Source organism: Pteropus alecto, unplaced genomic scaffold (assembly GCF_000325575.1).
Source record: "Pteropus alecto unplaced genomic scaffold, ASM32557v1 scaffold131, whole genome shotgun sequence".
NCBI lineage: Eukaryota > Metazoa > Chordata > Mammalia > Chiroptera > Pteropodidae > Pteropus > Pteropus alecto.
The window spans coordinates 18245481-18258122 of NW_006434709.1; the positions used below are offsets into that span (position 1 = coordinate 18245481).

The 12642-nt window shown below is 31.8% G+C and overlaps 1 protein-coding gene across 7 annotated transcripts in view; it reads right to left on the bottom strand.

Annotated features, from left to right (window-relative positions):
* Positions 1–2207: 2207 nt before the first annotated feature.
* Positions 2208–12642, bottom strand: part of FOXN2 (forkhead box N2) — a 55572-nt gene continuing 45137 nt past the window's right edge. For all 7 annotated transcript variants that reach the window (XM_006909610.3, XM_015587613.2, XM_015587615.2 and 4 more), the window contains 2 exons: positions 7926–7994; positions 2208–6557 (listed from right to left, as the gene is read on the bottom strand). In XM_006909610.3, coding sequence (XP_006909672.1) covers positions 6034–6557; positions 7926–7994 — 593 coding nt within the window. In that variant the 3' untranslated portion in view covers positions 2208–6033. The remainder of the gene's footprint in view (positions 6558–7925; positions 7995–12642) is intronic.

Consider the following 12642-nt stretch of genomic DNA (forward strand, 5'->3'; position numbering starts at 1 on the left):
TTAATAGACTTTATTATTTTAGAGCAGTTTTAGGTTACAAAAAGCAGAGTTCTCACATACTCTCTTCGAGCCCTATTCCCCACACCCCAAGTATCTCTTATTATAAACATCTTACATTAGTGTGGTGTACTTATTACAATTGATGAGCCAATATTAATGCATTATTATTAACTAAAATATAGTTTACATTATGGGTCCCTCTTTGTCTTGTACATCCTATGGGTTTTGACAAACGTATAGTGACATGTATTCACCATTATAATAGCAGAGTAATTTCACAGCCCTAAAAATTCCACTTTTTTCAGATTGGCTTCTTTCACTTAGCAATATGCATTTAAGTTTCTCTCATGTCTTTTTGTGGCTTGATATATCCTTTATTTTTCCTTCCTTCCTTCTTTCCTTCCTTCCTTCCTTCCTTCCTTCCTCCCTCCCTCCCTCCCTCCTGTGGCAAAATACACGTAAAATTTATCATTTTAATCATTTTTAAGTGTACAGTTCAGTAGCGTTAAGTACATTCGCGTTGTTATGTAACCAATCTCCAGAACTCTTCATCTTGCAAAACTCAGACTTCATGCTCATTAAACAACTCCCCATTTTCCCCTTCCCCCAGCCTCTGGCAACCACCCTTTCACTTTGTCTCTATCAGTTAGACTACTCTAGGTACCTCATATAAGTGGAATCTTACACCATTCATCTTTTTGTGGCTGCCTTATTTCACTTAGCATAATATCCTCAAGGTTCATCTGAGTTGTAGTATGAGTCAAAATTTCCTTCCTTTTTTAAGACTGAATATTTCAGTGTTATGTATACCACATTTTGTTTATTCATTTACCTGTCAATGGATGCTTGAAGTGCTCTTTTTTGCTATTGTGAATAATGCTGCAATGAACAGGAGTGTACAAAGATCTCTTTGAGATCCTGTTTTCAATTCTTTTGGGTATATACCCAGAAAGATAATTGCTGGATCATATGGTAATTTTAGTTTTAATTTCTTTAGGAACTTCCATATACTTTCCATTGCAGCTGCACCATTTTACATTTTCACCAACAGTGCACAAGGGTTCCAATTTTTCCACTTCCTTGTGTGAGGTGGTATCTTATTGTGATTTTAATTTCCTTTTATCATTATTGGTGATGTTAAGCATCTTTTCAGATGCTTGTTGTACATTTGTATATCGCCCATGAAGAAATGTCAATAGCTCATTTCTTTTTTTGGCTGAATGATATTCCATTGTATGGATGTTAGTTTTTTTTAATCCATTCACATATTGAAGGACATCTTTGTTGTTTCCAAGTTTTGGCAATTACAAATAAAACGTCTGTAAATATCATGGAGTATGATTGTTGGGTGATAGAATAAAAGCATGTTTAGTATTGTAAGAAACTGCAAATCTGACTTCTAAAGAGGCTGTGTACCATTTTCTATTCCATACAGCAAATGAACGAGAGTATCTGTTGATCCACATTCTTGCTAATATTTGTTGTCAGTGTTCGTGGATTTTAGCCTTTTAATGGGTATGTAGTGGTATCTCATTGTTTTTAAAATTTACATTTCTCTAATAACATATGTTGAGCATCTTTTGCATAATGCTTGTTTACAATCTGTTTATCTTCTTTAGTGTTTATTGAGATATTTTGCCCATTTTTAAATTTGTATTGTTTGTTTTCTTATTGTTGAATTTTGTTTTTTGTATACTTTTGGAACTAATCTTTTTTGGTGTTCTGCAAGTATTTTCTCTCAGACTGTGGCTTATTGTCTTATTCTCTTAACTTTCAGAGAGCAGAAATTTTTAATTTTAATGATGTCCAACTTACCAATTTTCATAGGTTTCATCTTGTTGGAAGGTTTTAAATTACTAATAATTATTAATTCAATTAAAAATTGGCACTAGATTATTCAGATTTCTACTTCTTGGTTTATATTTGGCAATTTGTCTTTAAAAAATGTGTTCATTTCATCTAAGTTGCTGAATTTATTGGCATAAAGTACTTAATAATATTCTTTTATTATCCTTTTAATATCTGTAGAATCTGTCCTTATTTCTTATTCCATTTTTTATTTTAAAAAATTCTGAAATTGACACTTCATTTTTCATTTGTATGTCTCCAACTTGATAACATTAAAATGGAAAGTGTATGTGTGTATAGGAGTATGAGTCACCCATGTCTACACTATCCACCCCCAAAGAACAGAGAAAGCACAAAAATGTTATAAAACAAGCTTTATTCTGCAATACTTTATCATAATGAATTGCATCTCTTTGGTAAAAATAAACTTTATAAACACTTTAATAATCAGAGATTAGATACAAAAACTAAACATTTGTTAAGTTGTTTTTAATATGAGCAATGACTGGCAACTGAGAAGTGGTACACTTGGACTGGTCATCTACTGGCAGTTAAAACTCAAACTCAGGGGAAATTTTTATGCTACATTAGAAAAGAGGATAAGGAAACAGTTTAATTCAAATTTCTTGAATCGGACAGCATTCTTACACTTTCGTTAAAAATAAATAACAGTTACAATGAATTGGCAATTATACATTTTTATACATTATTATGATGGTAACATCATACTTTAAAATTAAGCACTTAGTTTAATAAAGAAACGTACAACAGTTTAAAAACAAATTTTGACAATGGCACTGGCAGTTAGATGCAAAAAAATATGCTTTAAGAAAATAAAGGCAGGTATACATTAAAATACTCTACTTTGTTTTTCAATAAATATTTTGACTACATCATTAACATAATGAAGTAAACTTTGTTTAAATCAAAGCTTACACATTTCAAACTAACAAAAACTAAAAAATATATGTAAACCAGAAAGCCTCAAAGTTTCTTATTTAAATGCTATGGTCTTCACAAAAGGTAGTTGAGTTACTGTAGTATTTAAGACAATAGTCTTATAGATTTGTGAAGCATTCACATCTGTTGCTTAAATTGCTGGGAAAGGCCTCCTGGTCTACCAAGACACACACATTCCCTCTTTAACACTTTCTCTAGCTTTGAATTTGCGCTAACATAGATTTAACTGATCAACCCTTTACATAATGCCTCAGAAAGTAGCGAAAGAAAAAAAATATATATTCTAAACTTTACTATATACAAAGAATTCTAAGAGAAGTCATGCTGGCAAGGAGAACAGGAAAGGCTCAAAGGTGGAAAAAAAGAAAGTGATCCACCAATAATTAGCTTTTGCATGAATATGAGTAATATTTTCTTTCTCTGAATTTGAAGAGTAAAATAAAATTTAACTAATTTAGTAATATATTGCACAAATATATTTCAAAAATATATAGTATTCAGGAAACACTGATTCTATTTGGGATGTGAAAGATGAAGATTTTTTTGAGGCAAAATTTTTACTAGGGATCTATTTATAAACTGGAATTGGTTGTAACGATTTATGTCGATGTAAGGCAAATTATAGGTTTGCTTAAATCACAGTTTTAAAATGTTGGAAAATATATAACTTCTCCAGGATTGCCAACTTGTTTTTATTACAGTAAAATTTGTTAGTAATATACTATTGGAGACACAATTTCCAGTCCATAGGACTTGAAATGACTTTCCTTAATTGGGTGGTTATTAGCCATGTTTTTATCTCAATACACCTGAGAAATGATATCATAATGACTATGGAATATGGGGGGCCGTAATTAAAATGGTTCCTCCCCTTGAAAATAGCTGTGTTGGTAAATCAGCAAATAGAAAGTGAAGCACTGAATTCTGTACAAGAATTAAGTGTAAAATATGTGTAACTTCTTACTGTTAGCTTTCAGTGCAAAAGTTTTTATTGCCCTTGCTAGTGATGAATATAACCTAAACTTTTAAATTTGTGGGAGGAGTACACGAAGAGGGAGAGAAAATCAAGTTTAAAGAGCTACTGTTATTTATGTTAAGACAAAATAATTTTGAAGATCCCTATTAGAATTGGGGACAACTCTCCCTCCTTATCTGAGATCATCTTCCTTTCCTTACAAAGAATAATGATCTAATGGACAGGAACCAGAGAGAACATTTGTAGTACAGAATTTCAGTAGAGCAAAATAAACTGGAACCAGATCATTGAAACATTGCTACTAAGTTCTATCCAGAGGGCCCTAGTAAATAGCTTAAAAATATTGTTACTAAAATGATTTTTATAAAAATCTGTGTATTATTTTATTCTGTGTACTATTTTATACTGTGGTAAAGCAATTTTTGGTGTTATATTCATTGTCTACAGCAAAAGGTGTTAACTTGGGTTGGCCACTTTCTGTAGTAGATGTGACACATACAGAAAAAAAAAAAAATCCAAATGCCTCATCCTGCGTGGTTAAGGACTATTTTTCGTTACTGACAAATTTAAAAATTACCAAATTTCGATAGCACCAATTCTATTAGTGTGGCTATCCAGGTTCAATTACAATTAACATAGAAATAGGACAGATAATATTAATGTTATCCCTGGCTTAACGTCTTGCCAATTGAAAAAGATGTTTTCATTATGCTTCTCATTTGACAGTTTTGCCCTAATAAAATTTAGAAGTTAAAATATTTCTCTTTAAAAAAATCCAAGTAAATGCTTTATAGTCATAGAAATAGCTGAAAGTAACAAATCAAAATCATGAGCCTATGTGTGTGTGTATGTATGTATACATATATGAAATTATCAGAAAATGAAAACAGGGTCATTGTCTCTGAAACAGGAGAGAGCATAAGACTGAACTTACAAAAAGTTGCTTCTGCCATTGTAAAAAAAATATAATGAATAAATTTAATTTTATTAGTATCCTGTATTCCTTCTGAGTAATATAGTCAAACTATACAAATGATATGAAAAAATGTCTCATACACGCAGGTAGGTTTGTTTGAATACTTAAATGCCTTAGTCAATCACGTTTAGAACTGTAATATAAAATCTTTTAGCATGGGTTGATAGCACATAATAGGTATTACACTGACACCTCAAAAGGGTGAATTATATAAGATTTAATTTTATATAAATTTTGAAATCTATAAAGGTATTTTGTCCCTAATTTTGTTACATCCTTTTAAATTTAATTGGATATACATACAAATTTAATTCATATAAAGCTTGAAAAGAAGTTTTTTCCTAAATAATCTACCTTTACTCATGACAACATAAGTATTCAAAAGGGTTACTTTATACTCCATTCCTACTACAAGATTCTCAGAATGTAGAACACTTAAGCAAATGAAAGATGCTCATTGCAAAAGTGTGTCAAAACTCCATAACACACTCTATGGCTATATCCTCTCATTGGATAGTTTCAATTCAACAAAGACAGCTAGTGGCTAATATTTAAATGGTGGTTGCAAAGCACTCTAGGAAAGAATAAAAGGCCCCAGTAAATGCTGTGCAATATCTGGGAAGTAAAAAAATTTCAAAGATAATATTGTAATAGGAATTGGAGTGCTCTTGGATGAAATTACACCACAAAATTGCCTTTTCTAAATCTTAGAAAATGCTGTACTACCTCTGTAACCAAAAGAAAATTTTGAGACATCAAGGATCTTTTACAATTTATATTCAGCTTTGTCATACTTCAACAAAAAAATTAAAAACAAAAAAGAATTCAAATATCACCCTAATAGATTGCATGTGTCAGAAGAGGAGTATATGAGAAAGACATGAGCAAAATTTTTAGCTGGATCAGTAGTTAATTGCAGATTGAAAAAGAAAATAGACACATTTTGAAATATTAATAGAATAAAAGAATTTTCCTAAAAGTCTAAGATAGAGACTAGGGATTTTCTTATATAAAAATTTCTAAATCTTGGAGACACTTATCACAAAAATTATGCCTTTAGGACTTCGCATCATATTTAGGTGGGGCATGATCCTAACAGCAATTACTTAATAAAATTTAAAAAAGAAACAAAATACTTTAAAATAAACAAGTAATTAACATCCCTCCCCCACCCTAAAACAAAGGAAGTCCATATGGCTTTAGTATCCCTTGTAAAGAATTATGTAGAAGAGTATTGCCACACTTTAAAATAATTTCACACTAATAGGTATTTCTATTTTTTCCTCAGCTTTTGATTTTGTGTCTTTGCAGTACTTATTAGGGAACCCAAACATGTACGAATTCCAGCCAGGTGGAGCAGAGATCCAGCTGCCTCTTTGAGCTCCTCATCGATTTCTTGACATGACTGTTTTCGCATCTTTTTGCCTGACCGCCCTTTTTCAGAGGTATCTGCACAAGCCTGTGATGCAAAGCCACTGTCTCCAAGAGGATCATCTTCGTAGTCAACGTCTGTATCTTCTTCACTGTGAAATCCTTCGCTGCCATCACTTCCCACGTGGCTACTCTTTGGGATAAATTCATATACCTCATCCACTGAGGACAGGGAAGACATACTAGACCTGGACGCACAACGCTGTGCTGCCATGCTACTTGCACTGTAATTGTGGTCTTCTTTTGGATCAATGCTAGTGGCTAAAGAATCACTCTCTTGTAATCGCATAGCACTGGGATGATTAAATGCATTGCCATAACTCCTCTTTTTCTGCATTGCTGTTTTAAGAGGAAGAGGCTTCTCACCTGTGAAAAATAAAACTTCCACCAATAGGTCAGATGTATTTGACTACAAAAACAAGCCATTTAAAACTACTATATCATTCCTGAATAGTAAGTGCTACAGATTAGTAATGTTTTATACTTCCTTTATTTTTTAAGGAAAGAAAATATCATTCTGTAGGTATTAATCTGAAACATTTTTTTAAAATCTGAAACATTTTAGACTACTTAATGATGTTTTGACCTTTCCATGGAAAACAGAATTATTTTGAGCTGTTTGCACAGAATGCCTCAATATAAATGTATCACTACACTTAATGTACCACTACAATGGTTTGCTAACCATTTCCTTGTTGATATTTAGGTTTGTCACCACTACAAATGACATTGCATTGAAAAATCAGTTTGTCACCACTACAAATGACATTGCAGTGAAAAATCCTTCTAGATGCCTTTTCTCACAAATATGCAAATATTTTTCTAGGAGAAATACCAAGATATAGAATTATTAAGTAAAAGGATATACACATTTAAAATTGTAGTTGGTATTTCCAAATTGCTCTCCAAAATGGTTGTACCAATTTATATCCTGCGGTGTATGACAATACTCAGTTCCCATACTTAACACCTAACAGTGTCAATTATTTAAATTTTTCATAACCTCATGGACAAAAAAGGAGTATCTCAATATTGTTTCATATTGTATTTCTTCAATTTCTAGAAAGGTTGCATATCTTTTCAAATGTGTGTTTTCCACACGTTTTTCCTCCTCTAAAACCCACCTATTCACATTTTGCTGGCTTTTTTGCTGAACTTGTTTCTTATATCTTACTTATAAATACATATACTCAAAATTAATCCTTTGTTTTATATAGTAAAAAAAAAGTGTTCTGCCAGGGTTTGCTTATGTTACTTTTCTTAAAGATAACTTTTGTTGTCAGAATGCTAAAAAATTTTTTTTAAATAAATTTATTTATTTAGTTTCAAGTGAACACTAAAAATTTTGGTGTTTAATTTACCCATCATTTCTTTCATGAATTTTGCAGGTTGTATTTTAAAGAAGGTTTTTCCTATTCCAAGATTATACTTTCTTATTTTTCTTATTTATAGCTTTCATTTTTATTTTTAAATCTTCTAAATATGCTATTTCTAAATATGCTATTTATTTCTTCATTTCTTGGTCAATGTAACATTGATAGCATTAACCTCAATTTCTCCATTGCTCACTAAGTTAATGGATATATAATAAAAAAGAAACTAAGTTATTCAGATGACAACAGTTTAGCTAGAAAGAATAATTTTACTGTAACATTTAAATATCTTGCATTCTAAATTACATTTGAAAAGGCAGTCGCAAAAAAGTATTTTAAAAAGAAAAGCATGATTACTTACATTCTAGAATTCCCTGTTCTATAGAAGTATTTAAAAGCATCATTGCAGTGGCAGCATCAATATCAGATTCTTAAAAAGGAAAAAGAGTGACAATATTAATGTTTTTTATCATACGGTTTTGCAAAGAAAAAATATATTAAACAAAATGAGGCATACATTGTTTTGCAATCTGTATTTGTTCACTTAAAATTATGAACAGTTTTGTGAATAGTACTGTGTAAAGGAGAATTGAGAGGTACTAGAGATAATAAAAGTTCTCTTTAATTATTCACAATGAAAATAAAAACATGAACTGCATTTCAATAAGGTTTGCCCCTAAACAGACAAAAATTACCTAAGAATGTGCATTAAGGCATTATTACTTTTTTAGCATAAAAATGCTAAAACCTTTTTAGCATTTAAAAAATATTTTTACCTATATATATCTGCAGTTAGAAAGTACTGCATTAATTACATGCTAGTTACAGGAGATAAAAAATATATGTAATTGATCAGTCTAGATCATGTGAGTCTACAAAAGCTAAATGAATAATTATTGCTGGCACAAAAATATCAGTACTAACATCTTTCATTATAATTTTATTTGAGCCTGTAAGTACTACAGATTTATATAATACTCAAGAGATCAAACATAATTATGGATAGTCCATAAGAAAAACGGGCTTTAAAAGACTGGTAACGTCAGTAGGTTCTATTCCAGATAGGATCTTTATGCTCTTGTATTTACTTTTACACTGAAATTTCCTCTCCAATATGGTGCTCTATTAGTCCAAATAATTGTCATTGAATAAAAGTAAAATGGTATAATCCAAAATGTGAAGGAAAAGTTAAAAAGTATTTAAAAATTTTAGATTATAAAGGATAAGTTTAAAATAAGACATGAATATAAAACCTCCCATTTCTATCTCAAAGTTGAAAAATTTTTACTATCCCAAAGTTTTCCATTTTACTTGCAATATTTAATTATAATGTTATTTTAGATAATAAAGCTGTGAAGATATTAACTTGTTTTTTTTCCCCCAACTTGACTGTAAACTTTGTGAAGGCAGAAAATATTTCTGTTATTGACTTTTTAAATAAGCCCGAGTAAATCAGAGATGGTTGCTATGAAGGAGCACATAATATTAGAGGTCTTTTCCCTTAAAATGTCACCTCATAAAACAGTGTCTCTACATGATCATCTTTCCAATTAGACTGTCAGCTTCTTAGGGTAGAAACCATGTCTTTATCATCCATGATAGCTGGGACAATAGGTTCTTAATTAATGCATAAAGAATAAATATATTACATCTATGCCCTTCTTTCCTTAGATTAAGCTGATTATCACCAAATTACAAACACTGAGTACTTTCAATAATCTTGGCATGTTTTAAGTATTATTAACTCATCTAATCCTCGCAACTTTGTGATATGGGTACCATTAGTATTCCCATCTTAAAGATGAGAAAACAGACACAGAAAGGTCTCTAGGAATGACAGAGGTAGGATTTGAACTTCAGTAGTCTACCTCCAGAACTCAGGCCTTCAATTTGTTATTCATTCAATAAACTGAGTGTCCTGTTATGAGCCTGACATCATTCTACGTTGCGGGAATACAGCAGAAAACAGACAGGAAAATGCTCAACCTCTCAAAACTCAAAGAAATAATTAAAACACAGTAAGTAAGAGAGTGATAAACACCAGGGAGAAAAATTAAGAAAGAAGGGAGATAGAGAGTATTGGAAAAAGTGGTTTCAATTTTAAATACAGAGGTTAGGGAAGGTCTCAAGGAGTGGGTAATGGTTGAGCAAAGACCTCAGGATGGTCAGAATGAAGCCATGTGAATATCTGAAGGGAAAGCATTTCAGGCTAAAAGAACAGCAAGTAAAAAGAATTTGAATCAATGATTCCCACATATCATAGCCAAGAGGCTAATAAAACAAAGACTTCTCTAATTTCTGTCTTTTACAATGAGACCTGACAACAATTTGATAGAGTTTAGTATTCTAATGTGTCTTTGAAGAGAAAAAGGTACAGCCACTAGCCCATATTGTATCTCTGTGTGAATTGGAAAAAAGGCAACTCTGTCTCCAGGTGAATGCTTCCCTGTATCAAGGCACACAGCTTGAAAACTGAAGTGTGGGCTGGGTTTCAGACCCCACTCATTGTCTCAGCCAGGTGTCCTTGTGTAGGGCACAACTTGCATGACAGTATACAAAAGCAGTGAGAGGTTGCTGTTCCATAAAATAAAATTTTTCTTTTAACAGAAAAAAATCTTTCTTATTTCCAATTACACACACACACACACACACATACAAGGAGGTGGTGGTGGTGAGAGAGACTCTAACACTAAAATGCATTATAATGAGTAAACAGTTTCAGAAAATTTAAAATCTTATAAATGAAGCATCTATAAAACCTTATTAAAAAATTTAGTATATCTTTAACTTGTAGTAAACTTCCACTACAATTTAAGGAGTCACATTTCTGAAAACTACACCTAAAACTAAAGAAAACAGATAAGAGGCTTATCCTGACAATACAAGAAAGCTGTATGAACACCATTTCTTTTCTTAGTTTCCAAATATTTAAAGTGATGACAAAATTAGGTACTGTTTCTATAACAGAATGATAGTATTCCTTAAACACATTTATTTCTTGTTGAAAATTTATTATAGCTTAATTAATTTAGACTCTCCCCATGGAATTAACTTTATGGAACCAAAAACTTCTTTGCAAAAGGATTTTATCTACCTCTGATTTGCTTGGTTTAGAACATTTGTAAGTATGCTTCCCACAATGTCTTGCCAATTAACGCTGATGAAAAGTATAACTTTATTAAAATATGCTTTAGAGAAATGACCCATACCATTTGGTAATCAAGAATACCTGATTATCATCAACTTGTGGTTCCTAGCAACTACCTTCCATCAAACCTCTACCCAAGGTTAAGTATCCTTCCACCTTTTGAGGTCCAGCTCAACCATCACACTTTCTTCTCTTAAAGGCCTTTCTTGACTTACCTCTAAGCTTAATGTGCCACTCACATCCCCTCCCACCACCCTCTCACGCTCGCCCAGTGTACTCTGCATAATTCTAGCCAAATTTCTTCAATTAAACTATATATTTTCTGAGATCAGGGGCCTGGGTCTTTCATTTCTGCATATCCCAAAGCACCCACTATAGTGCCTGGCACCATGTAAGAACTCAGCAGTTGTTCGTAGAATAAATAGGTTAAGTGTTTAATCCATTTAGTGTTGTATTTTTTCAAACTTTTCCCTAGAAGTAGTATCAAGAGAGAAGAAAAAGCAAATTTCCTCGAAAGTCTATGAATATGCCCTAATGCAACCTGATTTAAATATAAATTTCCTTAAGTCTTATGTTTTTCTCTTAAAACTCATGAGAATTTTGTATTCCACTCCAAGTCAGACCTGCATTTGTTTTAACCCAGAATACCAACTACTCTCACCACCAAGTTAATTATTACTAGGGGAATAGGTCTAAGACTTATGAGTATAGAGATATAGGAGGGATGTAAGGTGTTAGCAGCACTGGGGACATGATGCGTAATATGTATAAGTCATTAGATGAAAGAGAAGTACCTACGCTCTAGTTATGAAAAATTGTGACTGAAACCAGAAGGAGAAACTTGTGAAAGTGTCTGCTCCCCAAAGGAAGCAGAACTTAGATGAAATAGAACAAGAATATGATAAGATTCTAAATAAATCCCAAAATTCACAAAGAAAACATTCTCAAAATGTGCGCATGAACCGATCTTGAAAGATTAAGGATAACAAATTAATGAGGTAATAAAAAAATAAAGAAAATTTCAGCAATACCTAAATGTAAAGAGAAACCACATTTACCCATTAGGTATGAGGAAAATGGATACCTTACATTATAGTTAAGACTGAACATGTGTGAAGTAGACTCCATAGCCACTTAACTTCTTTGTAGAGTTCTCTTAAGCTTTTTCACATTCTTCTCTCCTTTATTGTTACAGACCATCATTACACTGCTTCCTATGCTCAGCTTAGGGTAGTTCCAAAGAGCCAAAATGTCTCTGATACACAGAAAGGTTTTTGTTCTAAGCATTTCTATTTTTAAAGGTTATAGAAATGTCTCTAGATGCCAAAGCAACAATGCTAGAAATCTTTATGTGAATACATTACTAATCTATAATATTAATTATGAGTAGGAGAAAAAAACACTAATTCAGAATTTTGAAATACTTTCAAAAAGAAGTCTACAAAATTTTAAAAGTTAACGTATTGTCTTCTTAAAGTTTTTTACACTTAAATAAACAATAAAAGAAATATTCTAAATTACATTCTAATACAGGGGTTAGCAAACTTCTTCTGTAAAGGGTCAGTAAGTAAATATTTTAGGTTTTGTAGACCGAGAGGTAAAATCAAGGATACAATACAGAGGTCTCTGTTGCAGCTACTTAACTCTGCTGTTGTAGCAAATTTTCACAAGCCTTGAAATATTATTTTTATTTTTTTCAACCACTCACAAATGTAAAATCATCCCTAATTTACAGGCCATATAAAAACAGGTGGCAGGCCAGATATGGCCTATGGACCATAGTTTGCCAATCTCTTAGTCTAGCCTAAGTTGTACCTGAAAAGATAACTCAATATTACTGATGAATATTTTCCTATTTTCAAAGGAGAATACACATTAAGGAAATAAAAAATGGGATATAAAACAGTATATACAGTATGAGCTCAGTATT